The following is a 26,351-nucleotide window of genomic DNA, read 5'->3' on the forward strand; positions in this document are numbered from 1 at the left end:
CCAGGATGAAAAGATTCACAAAGTTTTGCCTTAACCTTTTAAAAATCCTGTTAAAGATCTGTTTTATTCTGAAGTTGGACTGAGGCTATAAGTTTCTTTTTTTTATTTTATCCAGACTAGTTCCACCATGTCTTGTGTAAATCATTATAGTCTTGTCTCTCTCACTTCATTGGCTTTTTGGCTTCCATCTGTTTTCTCTCATCTTTTCCTCTACTCTGTCTCATCTACATTCTCTTTCTACTCTGTTTTCTCTCATCTGCTTGCTCGTTACTATTAATCCAGCCCTCTGTTTTCCCCTTTACTTCCCAATTATCTCACAGAGGTGGAGAATGCATGAGACCTGAGAGCTCCGTTCTGAGAGATGTTGACCACTTTAACTTCTTTTTTTGACCTGCAAACTTTAATTTCTTTTTTTTATTTATTTTTTAAGGCAGTCCTGGACATCTTCACTGACCTAAGCATGTTACTTTTCTGAATGTTGTCTAAGGTACATTGCGTTCTTATTCCTGGAAGCATTAATTTCTACAGGACCCATTTGTACTTTTCATAGAAAAGTGTAACTCCCTAGTGTCCTACCTGCACACAGATTAACACAATACCATGGTATGTACTTTACTAAACTCTGAAGGGAAACTGTAAATATTTTATTGTTGCATGTTATTGTATCTGTTGAAGAACATTCAGGAATGTGTTCATTTTAATGTTAATACAATTAATTTAATAATGATGCTGTGATACAAGCAAAAATTTGAGTATCTCAAATTTAAAAAAAAAATATATACAAACATGCATTTAAAACCTTTTAGGATCAGGACCCAAATACATACATTATTCTATCACTGAAAATGGCTTAACATGGCAGGCTTAATGTTCTACAGCTACCGTCGCGACACCATGGGTGTCACAACTCCCTGATCTAAAGCTGTAATCTAGCCATTGATGATTAGGTGTAATCATTAATCCTTAAATTGAATTCAGTCAAAAACTTCCAGCTTGAAACTCTTTCTTTTTCTTTCTTAATAAAGAACAACTCTTCACAACTGTTCAAAACTGTACAGTAAAGTATTGACCTTCCAGAAGTGTGCATATGGTCTCACTCCTTGGGCCTTCACTAGTTTCTCATGTTTGTGCACTTTACCTTGTGATCTCTCCAGTGCAGTCCCCTGTGACAGAAGTCCAGAGATGCAATGCCAAAGGGACTTAGACAAGGTCATCACCTCAGCATCAGGTCCATCATTTAAAGGGTGCATTGGTGCATAATTCACAGAATTACCTACAGATTTCTATGTCTCAGGCTTGGGAACACTGGCTGGACACTTAACTGAACTACCAGCTTCAATGAAGTCCAGCTGTGCTATGTGTCTCTTTTCCCTGGGACAGCTCCCATTTACAGTAAAAGGCACCTGCTCCAAGTAAACGTCCCTGAAGTAGGAAAGCCCTATTTATCTTCTGAGACTTACCACCTCTGCCCTTGTGCCAGCAGAGATCTGTATCGGTCAAAGCTTTCATTCCTCAAACTCTGCCCTTCTCCTCATGCTGTCCAAGGGAATATTTTCAAGCACTGGAGGAACAAATAGTAATGTTCTTGCTCTTCCCAGTGTCAGTGGAGGAGGAAAATCACTACAAATTAGTGCCCTGCTGTGGAGGAAACTTCTGGAAACTCCAGAGACTTCTACAACTTTCCGGAGGTTACAAATGAGGTTTAGAGAGGTAGCTTGTATGTTGCCTTAATTACAGAGTCCCTATCTCTTTTCTATGATTGTGAAAACTATGAAAGATTTGAAACAGACTGGAGAAAGGATCTCTGTTGACAGCACTGTTCTCCACTGAATGGCAAAAAGACAAGTGACAGAAGAAGTTGGCTGATTTGGATTTTATCAGATAAAAGTAGCAGTGTTATTCCATGTCTTTCCACACTCGTGACGTATCGTACTCTTTTTTAAAGACTACAAAAATTTTTAAAGCTGAGGTGCTGATGTGGAGTCACCCTACTGTCAGAGTAAGGGTTGCTACTGAAAGAGGTAACCAGTCCTTCATGCTTTCAGAGAGGCTCTGTTCTGAAAGTTGGCATCTGTGCCACAGCCAAAGCAGTATTTATCTTTCAATAAAATGCTGGAGTCATGAACCTGAGTGATTTGGAGCTGCTCTATTTAGAAGCAGATATTCAAGACAGCATTTTTGGCAGGCAGCCACTGGAGTGTACTGTATTACAGAATAAATCACACTGAAAAGATGCTCCCTGTCAAGTTGGAGATACTTTTAGAAAAGATCAATTACAGAAACCATCACATTTATGTGACTATTTCTACCTTTGTTAGTGACACAAGCTTATTTCATACACACTCTAAGATCCCAGATGAGTTCCCCTAAGACTTCACACAGATCACAATACCACAGGCTCTTAAATCTAGTGGAGAGGTCTCATTTTTTATAGTACAATGAAGTACAATGAAGGCATGATCTTCCTCTGACAGGTCTGAAATGATCTCCGTCTCAGCTCCTTAGGGAGTGTGTTGAAATTTCGCCATTTAAAAGATCTCTAGCCAATGTTTCAACTGCTCTGAACTCTCATAAATATTATCAGCTCTAAATTTCTGGAAAGGGTCACTGTTGAGAGGTAGTCCCTTCAGGAGTATACAGTACAACCTGACTAAAGTACACTCTCATCCCAGGTTATTGTTCTCATGTATTTTGGTCTAAGTGCAGCCAACAATATTGGCTACGGAAGGTGCAGTACAAGGATATAACAAAAAGTGTACAACCGAAGTGGCAAACCTCCCACTTACTTCATCAATAAACTGAAGTGGATACCCTGCCTAGGGATACGACTACAATGCACGCTGCAGCAAGATGCAAAGATGTGTAGATTTAAAATGAGTCAGCATGGATACTGAAAAACTTTTGCCAGAGGGACTTGGTTTTGTACAGGGTATTTCATATTGCTAAGAAAAGGTAATTTATCTCAGCACAGTATATTAGCTCCTTTAAAGCTTCTTCCAGCCTGAAAGATTAGTTTGGAGACAGATATAAACTACTTACAGTGTGTGTGTTTACATGTTGACAGTGTGCAGTAAAGAAAAAATCAGTTAACATGGGTGGTTCATTAGAATTCTTCAGACATTTCATAGGTAGCTTAAAGCTGGATTGAACACGTCTACACTTTCTTTGCAGGTACAGAAGTATAGGCATATTCTGAGACACTGGCTTAGAACAATATCCCTAACCATATATGGATGAAATCATGGTTAACTGAATTTTCCCAGAAGTATGTAAATAACGATTACCTAGAATAGAGATGAATTTAACCAGGAATGGCATCCAAATCCAGATGCAGACACCTGACCGTATACTGTAGGAGTCTATATGTGAGCTGAGGGTCTAAACTCTCATTATATTTCATGGAGACAGAGGATTCAGTTCAGTTACCTATGTGAAGATACCCAGTGGCTTTTGGGATGCAGGGGGACCCATCCTGGCCATCTGCTGACTCTCCAAAAGGGCACAGTCTCCCAGAGATCCTGTGCTATAGCTGTCAGCCACAGCAGTAAACCTCAGCTCCTCCCGTGCATCTCATGTGGCACTAGACTTGTATGTTTTTGAGAACTGAATCAAGGTCCTAGTCGGTACAGGCAGTGAAGTCTAGAAAGTTATTCAAACAACCAATATATATCCCTGCTTAAGGGTGAGTCACACAGCTCTCTCGATTTGGCTGACTCTATCACCCAGAGCTCCACAATGGGAAAGTAGACACCTTGCTCACATGCAGATGCCTACACTGCAGGAACGTGTCTGGATTTCTGAATTTGACCCTGAATTTGTCTCTGTCTATATGCTAGTTTTTAACCATAACCTAGAGCAAAATAAGAAGCCAAAAATCACAACTTCTTCAATATTATTGAGTCAATCAAGCTAAAAGCTCCAGCAGAGAAACCCTTCTAGGAAGCCTTCCATTAATGTTATTCTCCATCCAGTCTTAAGGTACTGAGGCAGAGAAGGTCTCCTGGGTAGAGAGCACAGGAACTCAAGCTTCTTTTTCCAAATATAAAGTCATCTCTCTTCATGTTCAAAGCAGAAAGGACATAAGGAAGTGAATCACATCTATATAATCAAATTTTTCAACTAAGATGTGAAAACATATGGCTGCTTTCCACATTTCCTTCAGGGTACTAATACAAATGGTTTCTACACAGCAGGCTGAACTTTCTGTTCCCTCTCAACAGCTTGTAGATTGCTCCTTTTTCAGTGCAAAAATTGTAGTCTGATCTGGGCAGCTAATACTGTTATAATAACTTATAACAATAATTATCTAGATTTTACTAAGAATAATAGCATTCATAAGCAGCATGGGCAATACAGGACTTAGCACTTTGTTAATTCCACAATCCTTACACAACCTAATATGCCACAAATACTATGGAATTTCAGTTACACAATAGCTTCCATTAAATTAAAAATTACTTGTTTTTTAACTTAAAATATGTGAATTATTAGTCCATTTTTTAAGACATCTAAGACAGGATTGACTGCAAATTCAAACTAATGTTTCATGTTACTATTAGAATAGAATTTCACTTCTGGTAAAAATGTTTTAAGCACAATAATAAATAGAATGCAATGGGAAGTCTTTTAAATTTTAAAGAAATGTTGAATTTGTGTGTATTTTCCTGTGTTTTATTACAGCACTATCAATCACTTTAGTTATTTTGGAATACTGTACATATGAATTAAATTAAGGAAACAGAGCTATTAGGAGAAAATATGCAACTAAAAGCACTCCCTGTTTTTTCTTAATCCTAAATTTGACCTTGTTAACAAGCAGGTGCAAGACTTCACACTACAACCAAGAACAATAAAGAAGCATGCTGTCCTCATTTTTCCTCTAATTGTTCTTTTCTCCAAATCGTATTAGTACCCATTTGTTTTATGTGATATTCACCATTATTCCCTTTTATTCTTTTCAAGTTTATTGTAGTCATGGAAATAAGAGTACAATCCTTTGATCTCCCACATCACACAAAAGTAATCTATGAGAATATAGCATATGCCATGATATGAGGAATGTATCCCAGTTGAATTCCTCAGTCAAAAGAAATACGTACCTATGGCATCCTCTGTGAAAGTTCTCTGCAGTGAATTATTCCCACTGTTGTTACTGAGTACAGGAATGAAAAGTCACAGTCAAAAAGCCACATGTATATACCTTAGGTAGGTAATGTCCTTATAAACTCTTTCTCTATTCTTTACCAGGGTAAAAGATGCCTGAAAGCAATCTATAATTATATAAACAGGTAAAGTATCCAGCATCCAATTAAATGTTCTTTATGGCATTTATCTTCCAGTTACTCTCTTGTTATCAAAGAGTGTAAAAAACCATGTAATGAACAACAGAATGCAGTGCTGCCAAAACATATGTCGTGGTTGTTGCATCTAAAAGTGACTTACTGAACCCAAGTGGTTCAATTTACCTCTTCTTTACACATTCTAAAATGATACAAAGGAATAATAATGAGAAGCAGAATCAAAATCTACCTTCAAATTTTAATAGGGGAGCAGATGGATTTTCTACCTGAAAATTTTAAGAGGAAAGCAGACAGATACATAGAAAGATGACATCGAATGGTCATTTTTTTAGATCTGTCATTTTAAAGACGCAGGAGTTTCACGGAATTAGTGAAAGTAATGAAGACCAACATTTATTCTTGGCTCAGCCAGTGATTTGCTGTGTGGTCTCTATAGTGTTTTGAAAATACACAACACAACACCATTACATCAGATAATGGCTACTTTATGAATATTTTTGTTAGACTTCCTTTTATTAAATTGCAAATTTACAAGCAATTGTAAGTAAGGTGGAAATTATGAAACTGTGTAGCCCTCAGCTCCCCACATAAAAAAAGACCCTTTTTAGTAATAAGCATTGTACTACCTTAAAAACATTGTTGGAAACCTTGGAAAGAAGTGGTTTAAGCATCCAGGGAATTTTTTCCTGCAATAAAATGCTTCCTCAGTCACTATCCCCTGCTTGACTTACACCACCCACCTAAGCTTAACTTTATAAAGTTTGTAGACAGATGTGCAAAGGTCAAATTAAATCACCAGTAGATTTTATAATCCTGTTCCTTCTGTTGAAGAGATCATTAGGCGTATGCGCAAGGTATGAATTAAATCACTAATACATTATATAATCTCACTTCTCCTAGTCAATAAATCTTTTCCAATATACTATAATATTATTATATCATCATATATGCTCCTCTAAATCACATTAGCCTTTACAAAATGTGAATGTAGATGAAAGTACAGTCAGACAAGGATTATGATTTACATTAATAGCCCAAACTACCTCTTAGGAAGCACGGTATCAAAAAGGAAGTTTGTGTCTTATCATTTAGTCATAAAAACCAAAAGCAAACAAAATCTTCTGTTTAATAAAGAGCAGAACATCTGCCCATCTGGAAATATTGCTTATAGGAACTCTCACACTCTCACGCTATGACACCTACACCTCTATTTTCTCACAAAACAAACTTTTGTATTAGAAGGGAAATTATTGTTTTCTGATAATTTTAATGAATCATGGTGATTTCAAAAGATATTTTCTCAGCTCAGAGGGAGATTCATTAGTGCTAATAAAATATGCATCAAGATATAACCAGCTCCCTGTGATGCTGGCTATGAGTTTAACAGGTTAAAATTTCACAAAATGTTGATAAAAACATGAAAACCTGCTGCTTCTCTTTAAAGTATATAACCAGTTTGCCATTCTACTAACATAAAACATGTTAAAATGACAAGCCATATGAAAGGGAAGAAAAACAAGAAGCCTTCAGGCTTCTTAAATAGGAGTCCTTTGTGTTAAAAAATCTTCGGCTGTACATACATAAAATTTGCATTATAGCAAATATATTATTTATAAAATAACATAAGGTGGAACTATCTCGAATTACAGAAGCCTTCTTTGTGAAACAGTGTTGCCTTAAGGAAAGGGCTGAATACTCTGCAGAATGTATCTTTGTGACATTTCTAATTTTTATGAAGGAATCCAAGACATTTTCAAGCTTTTAAGAAAAACAGAAATATTAGCTTCATGAAAAAAAAAGCACAAAGGAAATAAAAAACAAAATAAAATGCTCACAGAGTAGGCAGCAACAGAACTGATTTTTCAGTCCTTTCTAGTTTGGCTCCTGAGATCATGGCAAAAACGTTTGTGTATCTTGATCTGTACTTCACAGTTTTGGTCCCACTAGAAAGTAATATTCATCAATATTTCTTTTATTATGTGCTAGTGTTGGTAATATGGGATCTGGCCCAAATCGGCCAATATTATACACTTTCATTAGTCTCGGGAGGCCCAATCCTGCAAACATAAATGCACATGTGTAACTTTACTCAGGGTAGTAGCCTGATTGACTTAATAATGAGTTAACATGTAAATATATTCAGCCACACGTGTAAGCATTTGCAGGATCTGTCCCAGGTTTCCCAACAGCAGTCTTCCCAGGGACCTCAGTGGCCCCAGACACTGGATCCTGAAGCCTGAGAGACGTCTCTCCTGCTATAGAGTGTCTAGATCTGAAAACACATTCTTGCACACAAGTTCAGCTTCTTTTTTTTCCAGCAGCACCACCAGCTGGAGCAGCTAAAGAGATTAGGACCAAACTCTGAAAGTAATTATCCTGAAGAGAATAACTCACAACTAACATTGCTAGAATACCTCAATTGTTGCTTGCCCTTACAGTATTTCACAGGAGCCTTTCTGTTTTTGGAGAGCACATTACAAGTTACCCTCAAGATATCAGGCTGGCTGTAAGGAGTCAGTTCTGTAGGGTGTCAGATCTGCAAACACACCATAGGGGTTTCCTCACTTATTCCCACTTCAAAGAAGCATTAAGAACAATTTCTCTTTATTACAGATTTTAACTAGATTTCTTTCCCCTGTGATGATTAATTAGGCGTTTGTTACAATTTGCTTTCTTTCCACCTCTAAGAATAAATGTCCCCTTCTGCTAATCAGACATAAACAAAATGTTTTGAAAAGTAATCACTTGCTAAAAAAAAAAATGGAAATTGGGCTTCTGTGTTGTGAGGAATGTACACACATAGCACAGTGAAATTTAACACGGGTAAATGATCTGACTACCTCAAAGTGAAGTTTTTGCCTTCCTACAGTGGCCTTTCACCCTGCCCTTTCCTCCAATCTGAGGAGAGCTGATGTTGATGGAACATATAATGGCTCCTTTCCTGTGTAGTAAAGTCAGCAATAAAGCTCAGTAATTAAGGTGACCGGGGAGGCCCAGCCCAGCAGGCTAGTGGTGTGGCGAACACTTTCAGAACTTCAAACAATATCAAAGTCACTGAAAAACGGGCCTAGTTCAGGACTGGTTTGAATTAAGCCTCACTTCCACACGCACTTTTCAAATCCAAGCTCAAACAAGAAAGCCAAGGCCTTCTGGATTTCATTAGAGCCAATTATCTTATCTGTTTCATCTCAGGCCTGACCCTAAGGCTGGCAAACAGCTATTCAGTGCGTTTGTGTGGTTGTTTGAGAAAGCCTCCAGCCAGCCAATGGCCTGAGGAACTGCTAATTAAAACACAGTTGCCCCCTGCCTCTAGTGATTAAATATTTTCAAGCTTTTGTAAATAATTTTTCCATTCTTTGCCCCAAGCCTCAGAGGTCCAATACATGCAGTAATTTATTTAGTTTGTCAAAGAATACTGCTGGAAATAAAACTATAATAGAAACTTAGGAAACTCTTATATCTTGCTTAACTTCTGCAAGTGACATTCTACAAGCTTGCAAAACATGTATACAGTTTCTCATGTAATTAAGCCTTAATAACCTCATTGTGTTTGAAGTGATACAGTGTATAACAGGCCCTACATTTTGTTGATAATCATCATGTTTCCTCAGATGTCAACAAGATACGTATGCTCATGGGCTTAATGAGATCATAGACACTGTGGAAGTGATACTAAGCGATATCTGTGCTCCCGAGATGGATGGACAGAGCGTGGATCACACTTCCAAAGCCTGTTTGGGTAAGGACTGAGTCCTATCAGTAGCATACTTATGTCTCAGTTGACAAAGAACAGTTCCAGAATACAGGTCAGTGTCACCATGTCCCAAATAAATTCTGGTCATTAAAATTTGCATAAAAGACAAAGAACTCCATGTCTTTCATCTGGGCTAGAGGATTAAATCCCTCCATCTCCCTCTTTCAAGCCCTGGGAAGACAACCCCTTTTGCATCAGATCAGAGGACTTCATTCTAGCCTGGTTCTAGCCTTGGTCCCAGCCAGTGCACCAGCTCGTGTGACCCCATGTCCCACATGCAGCCACTGTCTACCAGTACTGGGGGTGTGTACCTCTCATGCAATGTGATAGGGAGAGGAACAACTTATGTCTCCCAAATTAACCTTTTAACTCCTTACATCTTACTATTATCCTTAATAATAACAAACAAATTTATATTAGTACAATGCATTGGAGGTACTGTCATGAATCAAAACCCCACTGCATAAGACACTGCAAAGAAGGAATAAAAAGATGGCTTCCATCTATATACTCTATGGGGACTTGGGGAACTACAGGCAGAAGCTGTACAAGCTAGAAAATTAGAAGCAATCTTAGCAGTATAGGAATTTAACTACTGTCCAGTTTTGTGGGAGGCAATATAGTAAAATAGAAATGTAACAAAAGATTTCAAGGAGGCTAATGAAGTAGTTCCGTAACTGTTTATGAGAATACTCTACAAGTATGAACATTATGACCAGAAAAAGCAGAAAACCTGTACCTGGTATCATGATCTGGAAAATGAAATTCATAGGAGCATTCTGAGAATGACATTGCAATAACAAACAAAATGGCAGAAGCTTAGAAATCACTTTAGCTGGTTGGAATGGTAGTATATTCTGTATTTCACAGACACGCTACAGAAAGAATTTGCAAAATTTAGACATTGCTGCATTGTGACTTCCAACAGAGAAGGTCAAAGGTAACACAAGACCTTGTCTGACTGACAGACAGAAAGATGCCTATAGAAAGTGGCAGTAGGAATGCCTTGGGGGTAAAAGTTTGGTAAGGTTGAGCTTGAACTAAAGGCAGATTTCCTCAATTAGTATATCAAAAAGCTACTATAAATTTTCATGATGCACAGAGGAGACACACCTAGAACAGAGAAGTAATTGGCTCACAAACAATAATTGGATTTGCAGTGTGGACGAACTGTCCTCTAGACAGACACAAAGAAGTAGGGGAAGGGACCAAGACTAAAAGCAGAATGCCATGGAATCACCGAAGAAAGCTCAAGGAGGAGAATGTTGATTCTTCCAAAAGACAAGTTAAAGGATCTACTTGAAATGTTGGGCGGAGGCCAGGGACTACCAAGCATGGAAACCAGGGAAGGATGAATTTTCAAGACAAAGATCATCAGAGTCAATAAAAGTGGATGACACACAGGCTAAGGAAAATGAGGGTGAAATATAGACTCTGAGCTTTGGGCTAGGAGGGGTTTGTGCTAAGAATGGTTTCAGAGGAAAGGAAGGCTGAGATGCTGTTTTGGAGAAGGTCTAGAACTGAACCAGAGGACAGACAGCAATCTGTACACTCAATGGTCTTGGGGATAGAGAGGGAGAAAGGAGAGAGGATGATAGAGAGTGAGCTTAACAGCACTTTTTCTTTTCAATGAAACATGATTGCATCACAAGGGACAAGAGCCTCTTGTGAGGGGAATGAGAGGTTAAATAGATGAATAAGGGAAGGGAAAACTTGTGTCCCAGGTAGATCAGAAGATGAAAAAGAATGAGGCCCTGATGCCAAGCAAAGGAGTTTGAGAAGAAGAACAGATGAGGAGCAACTTTGTGATCAGAGGCATAGGACAGAGCTGTGGGAGGAAAAGGGGAGTTAGGGCTGCCGTGAAGAATTTGGTGAGTTCAAATTATGACTCCAAGAGAGAAATGTGAAAGGAAAAGGGCGGGGGGAGTGTTTTCAGTATTGGAAAAGTATTTCTAGTATTTGGTACTATTGGAAAAGTATTTCCAATACTTTGAAGTTCTTAAATTTGCTTTGCAAGACCACAAAAGACAACATAAAAATTTCTGGGTTTCTTCAGTGATTTTTTACATAGGGGCCAATGACTGAACTTGACACAGAGCAAGTCAAAATTAACTCAAGAATGCTCATCCACTGCATGTTTTCACTTTCTTCTTCTTAGCAGTGGCCCATCTGATGGTACAGAGTGAGAAAAAAATCACTGCCTTCTTGATCAGTTGGAAATCACAGGGTCTTCAAGCTGTTACAAACTCTGCATTTCTTTTGCTGACTTTACTTGCAGCTTCCAACATGAATTATATTAAAAACAATGGGCAACCTTTTGAAATACTTTTTCTTTGTAGAACAAAATGAGGTAAATGAGCAGATAATAAATTGTCATTTTCAGATCCAAGGGGAATCAGTTTCCATAGAGAGTTCATCACATAGGCAGTGAAGCAGATATTAATAAAGCATGAGGAGTGAAAAGTCCCTGTGACACAGGAATTGAAGCACTTGCAGAGGTTTAACAACAATACTTTCTTAATCTGTAAACATCTTGATTGGAGAGGTAGGAGGGTTGGATTGGATAGGGAGGTAATTAGCCCACACTCTCCCATCAGCCTAATAATGCAGGATTAGAACTGTAACATTTGTCAAGAAAGTACTCTTTTACTAAAACATAATCTTTTTGTAGATGTACATCACTGCTATTTTTCAGAGGGGGACTTCTTTTAAGAGTGAGGGGAAAAAAACCTTTCCAAATAGTCTGACAGCAAAGACATTAACTTCAGATGTGATAAGGTCAGGTTCAAGTCCATGATTTGTAAGAATGGGGGACAAGAAATTGTTTTCAATCATTCAGGGATGGGATTTTTCGCTTAAGGTTTTTTTGCTTCCTAGAGTGATGTCCTCACCATGAGGCTAGAGATGAACATTGTCACGAAAGGGTTTGAAACACACACTTAGTTGTTTTCTTGGAAACTTTCAAATAGTTTTGGTTTTGTTCCAGTGTAGAAGAAAATCACATGTCAAAACCACGGACAGTTGCTACTTACTGGAACTGCTGTCTTTAGTCATCTCTACTTAGTAATGCATACCCTGCACAGGAGGGAGAAAGCAGCGGAGACCAGTCAATTTACTGACAGGGAGAAAAGAACCAAATAAGCTGCATCTTCCCTTCAGCCCTTCACCTTATATCATCTGATATGCATGTACTCTCCTATGCATGACATAGGAGAAAGGCATCCCAGACATAGCTATTTTCAACCTGGTTTATACTGTGCTGTAATTTGTTTGGTTTCATTTTTCATGAATTTTTTATAAATTAATAGTTTTGGTAACTTTATTTTAATGTCTGATATAAATATGACTAGAATGCTTGTGGTAGATAAACATATGAATCTGCTAATGAAATACTTCAAAAGCTTATTTTATTTCAAGGTGTAACAACTCATGAAAGTGCTTGTATATAATCTTAAACATTTGATTGCTTAATTAGGTTAAATGTAGTCACAGTATCTAAGATAAGATCCTGCCACATTTACTTGGTGAAGAGCCTCTGCTTTCACAAACTCTTTTAACAGTAACTTTTGTAAGAAGCTACTATTTCGTATAAGTAACAACACTATATCTTAGCCATGAATTATGCTGGTGTGCAAAACTGAGACCTGCATTAGCTAATGACACAAATGATCGGTTGACTTCTAAATCCTGACCCTAGTATATGTGATCACAAGACAAAGACTCCACTTTGCATGAAAAAATATACAAATATGCCAAACATGGTAGGTCACTCTACGACTGAGCATTTTTCTTATACTGCCTGTAAGAAACAATTAATGTCCAGGAGTTTGAAGTCTGATGGATTCCCTTACACCGGGTAACAACTTATTCTTCAAGAAGCTGCATTGATATAATGGGATTACTGGTGGCCCAAGCAGTACTGCTAATACCACATAATCATGAGTCATAGACCTCCCTGAACTTTTTCATTAGATATCTATTTTTGAGACTTCTATGTTTTCATAGTTTCAAACATCTCTCCACAAGACTAAAAGCTGACTTTAAAAAGTAATAAAATACTTAGAGTTGGGGCTCCAACAGTATCCAGTAACAAGAAACCTTGTAAGATCTTGCAGCACTGAGTACAGTGCTATTCAGCATAATTCAGGATTTCAAAATCTGACTCTTGCCAGATTTTTCTGTTTTTCTTCAGAATTACTGGAGCTTTATTCACTAGAATATATTTTCTATGAAAAATGCTTATTCCTTTCATTCAATTACTTTATGGGCAAAGTGTAGCAAGGTACACAAAATCATTAGGATTAAAAAGTATCTCCAAGGAGTTATTGGTGCAAAAGTATGAGAACACCTATAAGCACAGGCATGCCCTGGAGGTACCCACACAAACTTGCACTGAGACACAGGTGCGTGAGCAAACACAGAACCTCACAATACTTCTTTGCAATCCTGCTTATGTTTGAAAGGAGCAAAATAAAAAATAAAACATTTCTTTTTCTTCTTTAAGTATTAAAAGAAGAATAGTGGAGGTCTCATTAGCTAAGCTGGCTAAAGAAAGCATGAATAAGAACTGTGTAGCTGAAAGGCCTCTGTTTCTGCTGTTCTTGAAACAACACTTCTGTCTGATTCTGGATAATGGGCTTTTAATAAAAATATCCACCAAAGGAAAACAATTAAACAATACATAAAGCACCAGGGTGCAATCTAGTGGTTCTGTTACAGTCTGGAGCTGTTCCAGCAGAGAACATGTGGATATTTTTTACAGGCTACAGTGTAGTTCTCAAAAGTTATTATAAAGCAACAAAATTTAAATTGGGGCTGGACATCTATACAATCACTCAGTGTTGTTGTAGGACTTTTAATTCAGACCTGAAATTTATCTCCATCTAAATGCCGCAGATATTTTGACTTTTAGGATAAAAATATCTTCTGTACTCTTGCTGCTGTTTAATTTCTTCCAGGATGTTTCTGGTGATATTTCTCACCTTTCCATCAAAGTATTTGACAATATGGCAATTCTTTATCCATACACCTCTATTCTTTCATCTTTCTGGCTTGACAAAAATTGGAAAACAGTTATATTGGAAAAGAGCTCAGGTACTTTTCAGTACTTTGAAACTACAGACCATGTATGGCTTGGGGTTTTAATCAAATAGTTTTTAACCTGAACCACATAAACCTGACACATGCCATATTTTATTATCCTTTCTCCTCCACCCCCTACTCTGCCATGTCAATAAAAGAAACTGTGCATCTGTAGAAAAGTAAGCCGACACTAATTAATTTCCATAATGAAAGGTTTCATTTCTGTAGTTCCAGTGAATGAAAGGAGCATCGTATACAGTTTTAAAAATCCTGGTACAGTAAAAGCAAAAATTTAGGGTAGTTTGGTGAGAAGAAGTTAGATTTTCCAAATAAAAATAAACAAGTAGGAAGAACAAGAGGTCGCAGGTTATAAACAGTGTTGCCAGTTTTAGTTTTATGGTGAACTTTGAAGTATAACAAAATGTTGAAAAGCCGTTTATACCAGTGTTTCAAATGCTTTTAACTCTGCTTCTCCATTTCCTAAGGACTCTGTCTCTATCCCCACGACACTAATCATCTGAATGCTCAGAACATTTGTCAAGAAACAAGAAAAAAGCATGAAAATTTACCATTATTACAAAACCTCCCCCACCACACTCAAAAAAAATTCAAAAGCCACAAGTCCTCTGGACTACTGAATATTTACATATGAAATTTATACTCTAAGCAGATTTAAAAAATATTATTACAAGCAAACTTCTACCTTCTTCAAACTTCTTCAAAAGGAACTGCTTAAGTAATCTTTTTATAGCTGTTTGGTGTACCTTTCTTTGAATTCTCCTAAGACATTTTCTACGGCAGAAGGGAAAAGAAAGACATCTCTGGTTGAAATGCTCATCTTTTAAAGACACTTGGAAGAAGTGGACAAGATCAGAAATGAAGAACTGATTGAAACCATAACTTATGACTCTGCAGAATGCTGTGAGTGACTGAAAGCAAACTATATACATCCATGCAGAAACCATTGTATAGATTTCCTAGAGCTTCCATGACTGTGTTCTGTTCAGTTATATTTTTCTTCATAAAAGCAGTACTATGCCTATGACAATGCAGAAGGATTGCAGATAATTAGCACTCTCAATAATCTCCATCCACGTTTGGGTAAATCATTATCTGCCTGTCATACATATGACTCAGAGATTCTGCCTTCCTCTTTACGCAGTGAAATGCTAAACACATTGCTGCCAGCAAATAGACAAGAGAGATAACAATAGCTGGGATAATCTTTAGCAGTTATTGTAAAGCAAAATATTGAGAAATAAATAAATTATTTCTGCTAGTAAAGATAAACATGGCATTTTGCTAGTCTGAGGCTATTGCCAATGGAGTTCACTGATAACACAACAGATTAAGGTTCTGAAGAAGTTAGTTCTGTCCAATTCTAGTTCTTTTATTGACTCATGAGGCTGATCAGCTAACTTGGCTTTTTTATTTCCTCTCCCACACTTTTGTCTTTTTATCTCTTCAGATTTGAATCAGAAACTGAGTCTTACCACATTTTTTAGACCCAGTCTAACATAATATAGCCTCAACAGCAGCTTCTGGACATTACAGCCATAAAAAATAATAGCATTAAGTTATGGGTATTTAGAACTATTGTTTAAAAGAACTTTTTTCTCAAAAGCTATTCTTGGTGGAATTCATTAAACATTATCACAATATACCGTTGTTCTATGACTCACTGTAAATAGTTAGGCACAGCTAGGAAAAATGTTGATATTTGTCTCCTACATTCTTTTGCTATGTTTATCAGAAACCAAGGTTTCTACTCATTCAGAGACTTATACAATATTGCAGAACAGTGATGTCAATGAAAGCCATAATAATATTCAAAATAATATAAATCGATGGTTCGCCCTCATGTGGTGTATTTAGCTCATTTCTAGAAAATAGCCGAGCTTCAGAGATGAGCAATTAAAATGGTTTGGCAACTGGATACATTTCTAAATAAAGAAAGATTGAAAAGATCAGAAATATTTTATTTTGAGAGAAGAAAAATAGGAAAGGACACGACACAGATAATGCAAATGTATTTAAAATAATAAATATGGATAGGCAAGAATGTGCATTTCATCTACACATGTAGTACATGAACAAATGGATGTTTAACGCAAGTGGAAGACTAGTGATTTGAGCTAAAACAAAGAATTCTTGTTTTTCAGACACACACTTACTTAAGAGCATGAAACTCAATACCAACAGGATACACAAAACTTATTAAAGTTGTTATCTCCAGTTCCTTAGTGAACAAAAAGTTATAAAAGTAAAATTTACAGGAAAATTAAATATATATAAATATATACTATCTACGTATACTTATATGAAAAAGCATAGGAGAACATAGCAATATTTTCTCTGAGTGTTCTTTTTAGGGTTTATGTATGAAATCGCAACTTAAAAAGTCAAAAAAATTCATAGTCAGTACATATGCTGAAACAGAGTTAACAAGGAGAATATATTTGAAAAACAATAAAAATACATTTACAAAGTTTTTCATTTGAAATGTCAAAATTAAATGTCATCAGATCAGGAAATACAAAAATACGACAAAAAAAAAAGGTTGGTATACATCAATGCAACCTCTCAAATAACCTTAACTATGCCCTGTAAGGCCACAAGACTACAATGAATATTTCTTAATATTTTTTATCAGAGATTAGAATACAAAGAGTTTTAAACATATTTATTTGCTCTCAAAACAAGCACTGAGAAGTGTAAGACAGAATGAAGATTTTCTGCACACCTTCATTTTCTTTCATTTTTACACTTTAACATACTTGAAACATTTGGTTTCAAGTATGATTTTAATTTTGAATTCCCTTTGTTTAAAATGATTATTTTGGGGTAATTATGAATTTTGTGCTGTATTTTAAGTTAAATCTTGGATATAGTTCATCCTTAACTCTGTCTTAATGTCACCTATGTCTTTTGAATTTGCTCACGTTCTTAAATTAAAATCATACATGTGACTGCTAAAAATTGAACTCAAAGATAATATTATCATGAGCTATTTCTAATCATTCCAAGAAACACACACACACACACACACACACACACACACACACACGTTTCATTTTATGTAAGCTTTTATGGCCAGGTTCATTGATATGCTGTGGCTGTTTTATGCTACTCTGGAGTAGAGCAAAGCATCCAGAGCATACTGGCTGGTTAAGCTAAATTTACAGCTCCTTTGTTGAATAAAAGCAGTGCAAAGCGGTTGGAAGGCACACCCCAGTTTCCTTCTGTCTCTTGCTTCTCCCTCACTCTTCTGAACACTTTCCGTTGCCTCTTGCATCTTCTATATTCTGCTCTACGGAAACACATCTCTCCTGTCCTCTGTAAACTCCAAGTACATACATATACACATTTGCATGTACAACACAGACCTGAGCCTCTGTCTGCTGCCTCCTTTACTGAGCACATCTGGTATAATGTGGAGCTTATGAAAATAATTATTTGAACATTAGTAGTTGACCATTGCTCTTATTTTTTCTATAACTGTTGGCAGAAGAGAGTGGATTACATCCTCATAAACTCAAATGTAGAATCATCCTCTTAGAAAATAGCCACCATCTTCTATTGCTTTCAAAGAGATTAAAGCAAATTTAATCTGAATAGGTGGAAGTAAATGATGAAACAAAACTCTCTAGAGGGAAAGATACATCAGGCCTTGAAACTAATGGAAAAGAGCTGTGCTTTTTTGTTATCATAGGGGAAAAGAAGAGATGCCTGCCCATTAGAAAAAGGACATTATTTCAAGGATTTTTGTAGCTAGACCAGTTGTTTAACTATGGTAAACATCAAACTAAACTTTTCTGGCAAAATTAAAAGCTATAGTGGTTTGATTACTGCACTTCTTTTCCATTCCACAGAAACTTCTCTCTCCTACATTTTCTACTACCTCCTTGTAGTTAAGATGAGCAAACATATTTTCTTAGTAGAAATGGGAAAGAAATGGAAAGGAAAACATATTCTTTTATACATGAAAGAGCAGTCTTCATCTTCAAACTGGCTACAGCCATTTAAATTTGATTTTGCACTAGAAAGAGTTAGTTTAAAAATAAAATACATGTAGCACTGAAATCAAAATGGCAGACACAAACCAGCACCATAATTATGCTTGTTTCCTACTCGAGTCCCACTGGAGCCACTCACTTAGCATGCCTTTGAAGTAATTAACTCATCTTCAAATTTTCTGCATTTTTACACATGAAAATTTCTTTTTTCTGAAGAAATAGAAATATTTTCTTGGACAGTTTGGAGGAAGAGTGAGATGGAATCTCATTCAGTCCCAACAAGATTTACTTAAAATAGATTTATCTAATGATTTATGCAATGGAAAATAACTAATATTCAGCTACTTGCATGTATATATATGTGTGTATGTAAATGCTTATACTGTTCTACAAATAGATTCTGGCCTAAAAACAATATACCTGATATTAAATACATCATCATACATAATACTTGATTATGGGCAAAACTCTAGAGGCAGAAAAAAAGCCTTAGTCTCTGTTTCTGTGGACATTATCATTCAGAAGGATCTCTGCTGTGAAATTTGACAGTCAATCAAGCAGTAACGAGCTACCTAGTGTCATGGCTGCTGACACTTCAAATATGTGCTTGGTGCAATTCTAGGAAGAAACTAGGGCTCTGCTGGTGAGAAAGTGAAGGTTATGTGTACCCCCTAGGGAGCTTTAGATGATTTTAATGCAAATTTCTCAGTTCCTAAGAACTCAAAGGATTAGGCTCTCGAGGCAGCCAGAAAGCAGGAAGCCTCGGCTTCTCTCCAAACAGGCTCCACCTGTGTGCAAACTTATTCACACTTTGGTTATTTTGGAGAGGACCTTCACCAACACCATCTCCTGCCTTTGCTAGGGGTTGAATACTGCATAACCTCTCTGTCTACTGGGGAGTGAGTATGAAGAGAAAATCTCTCCATTTTGTCCCTTACTTTTCTCTTAAAATTGAGGATGTCCAACATTTTCCCCACCCCTTAATTAGGATCTTCTCTGTAACTCAGTCTCTAAAATCAATTTATTTGAAAAAAAATTAAGCCCATTTTCCTATCTACAAAACTCATTGTTTATTTTCTTAAAAACTGACCTTTTGCAGGTCAACACTCCAGAACAACAGCTGACTTGCTGGGATTTTTAGCAACTCTATTGATTTTCTCCAAGACTGTACCTTCCTTTCTATCTATGGCTAAAGGACTGAACTGTGGATCTCTCTTTCCTGACTACTGTCTGACAATTCTGTCCTGGTCAAACTAAGAACGCAGGCTACATCATCTATGACATTTTGGATAATAGCAGGGATACATTCTGGTCCACAGATTAAGTATGTCTTTACCAGGAGTTGTAAATTTACCTGCCATTCAGACCAGATCCATAGAAAATAGCTACCTGGTCTATCCTACGTAATTTACAGATTTTTTTATTCACTCTTCAAAGTTCCATGCTGTTTGCTTCATTGATCCCACTTAAAACTGTCATACCAGTCATACCAGATCCATATCAATACGCCCTACAGAGGGCACAAAGACTGTGCCCAGGCAAAAAGGGGCTTAGGGTGTAGCGAAACATTTCCTGTCGTTCCTACTCTTTTGGGAGAAAAGAAAAACAGCAGTATCTATTGTAATCAGTCAACAGCATTGTATTTCTTAAAAAAAAAAAAGCAATAACCTATTTAACACAATGTATAACCTTTACATTAATTACAACATTAATCGCAAGGTTAAACGGATGCATTTAAAATAGCAGCATTAAATTTTGCACCATTAGCAATTTTTTTAAGGGAGATCCCAAACTTTACTTTGAATTTATCTGCATTAAAAAAAATACATAATTATTTAGTGGTGTGTCTGCAAATGATTAGTCAGTGTGTAGCAGCTTACATGAATTTTATTTTCTTGAAGAGTGCTGCTTTGCTTAGGCACAGAGATTCCTGTGCCTAACTCCCTCTAACTCTGAAGCAGAGTAATAGGTACAGCAGCAATATTAGCTGCTCCAAACTATTTGCTAGTGTGCCTTAAACTAGAACTGCAAAGTACATATTTGAAAAGGTATCATTAAACCCAGGTATTTGTTGTCAGGATAGCAGGGGTACCAATTACGGTTGCAATCTCAGTTATGTCAGTCTTCTGTTCAATAAGCTGGGACCACCATTCTCTGCAGCATTATATGGCCACATTACCTATATCATTATTGGGACAGGTTGGATCCAAACCAAGAATTTAGGGGTGATCATACCAGATATATTAATATCAGACACTAATACCAGTGATTTGAACCATCCAGTCCCCTAACTTCCGTAAAATCTTATCAAAGAATAAGACAGATCTTGGAAAGAGCTTGAGGCAATACTGAGGTGTAGAAAATTTGGAGCCTGCCACTGACTATTTGTTTAGACTCTTTTTAAATACAAGCAAATGTTGTAAATAAAATTAAAACCTTTTTCACAGTAACAGCGTGGTATTGTGAATATGTAAGGCTATTTCTGTGTCTAGGGCTTAGACTTTGAATTCAGGTGTGTTGTTTCTCAGCTCCTCTGCATATTATTTCATGGACTGCATGAGAGTACTTCAGGAAAAAAAAAACAAAAATGAGTTTTATACTTTTTGTGATGTATTTTCAATAGAATACAGTCAAAAGCTATATAAGGTAAATGCACTACTTCAAACTAAAAGTGTTGAAAGTGATTGGAGATACATGTTAGTTGTCTCATTGCCTTTCTTGCATATCAGTTTCCACTAAATGAAACCTCTTTTCAAACACGTAGCATCTGCCCAGTCTTGAGAGGTGAGTGCCCACTAAACCCTTCCACTGGACTGCTTTACAATGAAAGGAAATGGTGCATGTAAGACAGGACTACTGAAAGTCTAAAGGAGTGTGTTTTAAACTGGTTTTATTTCCTCTGGTCCCATGAAAATAAGACTAAAGATTATGACGCATCATCTATGAAAGAATAAAATTTCATTTAGAATGAGCTATTGAAAGCAAAGAGAAATATAGCATGCAATATTTCCTATCATTCTCACTGAGACATTTCACAATTATTTACTTTTAAGTAAATAACACTTTACTGAAATTCATAGAAAAAGCCAGTTGGTCAAATCTGTGTGCATCATGATGAGACTTTTAAGTGAATGAGGAACGCTGGATTCGGACTGTACTTCATATTGCTTTCTATCTGCTCTACTTGTATGTAACTGCAATCAACGTGAACGTGAACAGTATTTTTCTTCTGCCTGGTATAAATGCTTGCATTCAAATTTTGTAGGTAGAGAAGTGAGCAAGCTCAAAGTAATTTTACTGGCATGATATAATAATGATAAAATGAGTGACCAGTTAAATCATTAGACTTTTTTTGTTGTTGTTGATTCTGAGGGGATGATCACAACAATTAAATTATCCTTTTTGATTATTTACTAAGCTTTTGTATACTGGGACACCAGGATTAAGTTAGTTTCACCATGGGTCATCCTCCTGTCCTTCAAGATTACGTTAGCTCTTATTCACGTGCTTATGTTTTACAACCAGTTTTCATAACTTTAAAAGAAAAAGGTACCAACCTGAATGCTGTGAGATACTCAACATCGCCCATAGGAGGATCCAAGCCACCTGTCCAAGCAATATTTATGTTATACCCTTCACCAGGGCCACTTCCAACCTGAAAAATAGGAATAAAATGCCAAAAGGAGTGAAGAGGAGGAAAAGAGAGAGGGAGAGGGGAAAAAAAAAGAAAAAATTCTCAAGTGTGCTTTAGAAACAAACATCAAACAACATGTCAGATCAGCCCAGCCTTGTTTGACAAGGACTGCTCTGGGTTATGCACTTGTTCTCCACTGGTCCCCTGCTCCCAGTGGACAATTTGGTAATCTGGTGTAATTTAAAGAACCAGAGAAGGACAAGAAAATTAGGGGTAATCATGCAACGCAATTACCTGAAAGATACAAATAAAAATGGGGCTCTAAAGAAATAAACCTAACCTCATTTGGGGCTCCACTGCCGGGGAAGAAGTTGCCTTCATCATAGCGATGGAGGGAAACATACAGGATGCTGGGGTCAGCATAAAAAGCCTGCTGTGTACCGTTGCCATGGTGAACATCCTAAAGGAGAAAGAAAACAGATGACAAATGTAATAATGTCCAACTCAGTGTAGAGAGCTCAGTTCTGCTTTCTTTTACCCCCCCCGCTTTCTGTTTCTCTCCCTCTCCCTTGCCCTCCTTTTGTCTTTGCCTTTCCCCCTCCCTTCACCACCCCATACTTCCTGAACTTTCAGGCAAATTACTCTTTAATGCACTCATTTTTTAAACTGGCTTCTAAAAATCAGGAAACCATAGCGAGCGTGCCCTGGAGACTCCAGATGAGCAGTCATTGAGAAATCCCAGTCCTTTTGTACAATTAGATATTTATACACCGGCTCTTTGTACTCCTTGCCTCAGTGATGGAATCTAGCATCCTGTTTTATGGAGGAATTTTATGACTTATTAACTGCCAACAGTTCATAACCCCTCAGGCTTAATTAACTAGCCTCATTGGCCTCTGAAGAAAGACTAATGTTTAAACTACAAACTAGTATTTTGCAGAAGGATCTATGGTTTACAGAGCTTTTTCACAATTCTTGACAGAACACTAAACATAAGTGTATTCATTGATTTGCCAAGTTCCACTATTGAGGTCAAAGGCTCTGCGACCAGCTGAGTAAATTGGCTTTCTTGAAACATTCAGTTCAGTTAGCAGTCCCTCAGCAGTTAGATCCACATCAAAAGAGATGCCAGATGCGGAAAGGACTTCATACTTCATTTTTGCAAAATCATGACGGCAACAGTTGAAGACATAGGAATATGATCTCATTAGCTATTAAATCATCTGGCAGATAGGATGGTGCTTTCCACAATCAAGGAGTAACCTTGGCCAGTCTCCATATTTCAAACATTATATAACGCCAGTGAAAAGAAATTCTGTCACTAAATAAAATACTGAAAAAGAAATGCTGACAGTGTATCTATCTAACAAAGGCTGATGATGTGGACTTTTCCTCTTTTTTAGTTTTGTTTTCATAGTTCTACTATTGTACTACGTGGTTAGACACACAAGAAATTTTACAAGTGAAAATGGAAAATCCACTTGCCTTTCAGTAAAAGAAAACTGAGTCTTTTTTGTAAGTTTCTCCACTGGCATTTGTAAGAAGCTGAAGAATTATAGGTATTATTGATTCTCCTTCTTTAATCCATCCCTTTGAAATTTGATTTAAAGAGAGAATTCAGAAGGAGGACAGACAAAGTACTCTGAATGGCAACACTATCACCCAGACTGTATTTATTTTACAAATGCTATGAGGTCTGAACCAAATCTAGTATCAAAGAAACAATGGTCACATTTTCCTCAGGATGCCTAGACTCCAGGAAGGTTCAAGTTAGGTGTACGTTGCCAATGGCACAGCAAGCACTGCCCATTGCTTGCACTCTTTGCCAGCTGATGTAGCCCATGACTTTCACCCACTTTGTTCAGGACTCTCTACATTGATTGAGTCTTACTTGTACTGCATTGTACTTGACTTGGACCTCCTCTGGGACCTCTGTGGGGTAATATTATAATGGTTACTTTTCTTTTCTCAGTTGAAAGTACTTGAAACAACATGAGGATGAAGTTACAGCCCAACTGTGACTTAATGCCAAGGTTAAATGTAACACATGTTGGAGGTGCAAGGGAGCACGCACTGGTGTGAGGGTGTTGGAGATTTGAAGGCAGCCAGCATAGTGTCAGAGGGCTCTGACTGGCAAATGAAGCAAAATCTGGCATGCAGACTAACCCCAGAATCCCTTTCAGTCTTCAACTGAGACAGAATTAATTGGTTTACTCCAAAACAGACCCAGATCATGCTAACGTACATACATGTATGGATGATCTTGGAACAAGGATTGCAACAGCAACCTGAGAAGCTATATGTGGGTCATATAGATAGATCTGCAGAGGCTATGACTAAAAACATAATACGACTTCATTTTGTGATTTTAATTAGTCTTTCTTTTCCATGCATATTTGGGGCTTTAGATATATTCTTGATGTAACAGTTTTCAAATGAGAAGAAAAAATATTAAGTGGGCATAGAGCTCTTTTTTTTTTTTTATTATTCAAATCTCAAAACTAGCTTTCTTGTCTAAACTTTAATTCCGCCACGGGTTACTCTATTTTGAAGAGCAGTAACTTCTCTGGTTAGACAAAGGAATGTGTTGTTTAAGACTGCGGATGTTACCATGTGGGAAATGTGTTCATATTCTGCCCTTGGTAGATCAAATGTATTCAGGCAAAAATGGAGATTTATTCAAATGATGGAACGAGGAAGGAAAAGCTGACAAAGAGGTCTTTTATTTTTGTGTAGAAATAAATGAAGGAAAGATTAAAAATTAAAAAGTTAAGAATTTATATATGAACACATGTAGCAGCTATGAAGACTACACTTAATTTGTAACTAGAGTACAGTTTAATGTGTGGGATTGAATATTACTTTTTAATATTTACATTGTAGTAACATGTATAGCTGCCAACCTGCATGGGGTCCTGCTGTGTTAGTCACTATCAAAATACAGTCTTAAAGGTTAATTTCAAGTCTAACATCTGTAATTCCATTCTTTCCTTCAGATGCCCAAAACTCTCTGTTGGTGGTCATAAAGACATCACTATTAACTTGTTCATTGTTTCAGTTTGGATTGTGATTTGTCCATAGTTTGCATACATAAGAAATTTTCCGTATGAATTTTTGCACATCATTGCACTGACCATGGAGTAGACTAGGGACTGGACTGCAGCTGCTCCAGGAATGAAGTAATCTGTGTCAGCCATATATTTCTCCCTTTTCACCAGCTGAGTTACTCTGGCCAATGGGATAGAGTCAGAGAGAGGCTGAGCATTCCCTATCTACTTTCCTGGGTAAGGACAGGCAGCTTCACAGGTAATCATTTGCACAGGTAATGATTTACACATTTAGCCTTGCCTTGAAAAATTGAAGCGGAATTCCTAAGTGCTTATTGGCTAAGTAGGTCAAATGGAAGTGATTTCTTTTCCCGACAAGGCGAATGTAACACTTACAGTCAAAAAGACTTCAAAACATTCACAAAATGCAAACTTTGAATAGGCTTTTCTTATTAAAAAAAAAGAATAAACAGAGAGATCACTTTTGGCCAGCATTTACAGCAGTAAAATTTGATGAACTGTAAGATTCAAGCCAGCAAACAGATACAACATACAGTGGAAGTGAATTTTTCAAAAATACTGGTTTCTTGCAGTTTATAATTATGTTTCTAAGTGATAGTAGAACACTCTGAGAAATATTTGAAAAACATTCTAAGAATATTTAACCTACTCATATACTTATTCTACCACTCATTTTTCACTTGCCATTCCTTCTCCCACACTCCCCCTTTCTCTGCTTCTCTTCAACAGCCAGTACGCATGTTTAACTGAACAAAAGTGCTAGATGGTAAGGCCATGACTTCACAATAAGATTTAATTATGAGTGCAGATATGAACAAGATTTAGACTATTAAGCCCTGCACTTCAAAAACCCTTTAACATATTTTGTCTTTAAATCTTTTATCACCTGCAAAAATTAATTAAGTGCAGATGTAACAGGTTAGGTTTTGATGCCAGGGTTCATTTCCTGTCTATGCTTTGTCAGACACCCTATTACACCTCCTCATGAACTGTAGGAAAACAAAAATGGTGCTCATAAATCAGCATTCAACTTTCCTTGGGCTGTGCATTGGCCTGATCCTTTAAGTGCAAGGCAGAGCTCCAATTCATTATTCATGAAAATAATATAGACAACATGCCAAATGTCATCTGCATTTAAATAATCCATTTGTTAAACATATTAAGTATTGTGTAAGAATGCCTTCTATTAAAATACAAGACTAATCCAATGAAGTGGATTTTTAATCACGTAGCTTTCCTTCAGGGAACCATCAAAAGCTGGCATACATGACTTGAAAACTTCTTAGAGGGAATGACCTGTTGATTTGTTTAATAATATCGAAGTTACACAAGAAGTCAAATCATTGCTAGCTGGGGGAAGTGGCCAATTTGGTTACCAAAGCAACAACATTCTTTAAAGCACATCTGACTATTTAAAGTTTGTATTCTGTAGGGAAAAGTAAACTTGGGTTCTGTAGGGTTATTTTAACGGTGGAAGTATCAATTCATTTAAGGACC

The 26,351-nt window shown here is 36.9% G+C and overlaps 1 protein-coding gene across 1 annotated transcript in view; it reads right to left on the reverse strand.

Annotated features, from left to right (window-relative positions):
* Nucleotides 1–26,351, reverse strand: part of HDAC9 (histone deacetylase 9) — a 488,764-nt gene that overhangs the window by 70,902 nt on the left and 391,511 nt on the right. The window contains exons 21-22 of the mRNA XM_050892726.1: nt 22,127–22,246; nt 21,710–21,807 (exon numbers count right to left, since the gene is read on the reverse strand). Coding sequence (XP_050748683.1) covers nt 21,710–21,807; nt 22,127–22,246 — 218 coding nt within the window. The remainder of the gene's footprint in view (nt 1–21,709; nt 21,808–22,126; nt 22,247–26,351) is intronic.

The sequence above is a fragment of the Gymnogyps californianus genome, chromosome 2 (assembly GCF_018139145.2).
Source record: "Gymnogyps californianus isolate 813 chromosome 2, ASM1813914v2, whole genome shotgun sequence".
Taxonomy (NCBI): domain Eukaryota; kingdom Metazoa; phylum Chordata; class Aves; order Accipitriformes; family Cathartidae; genus Gymnogyps; species Gymnogyps californianus.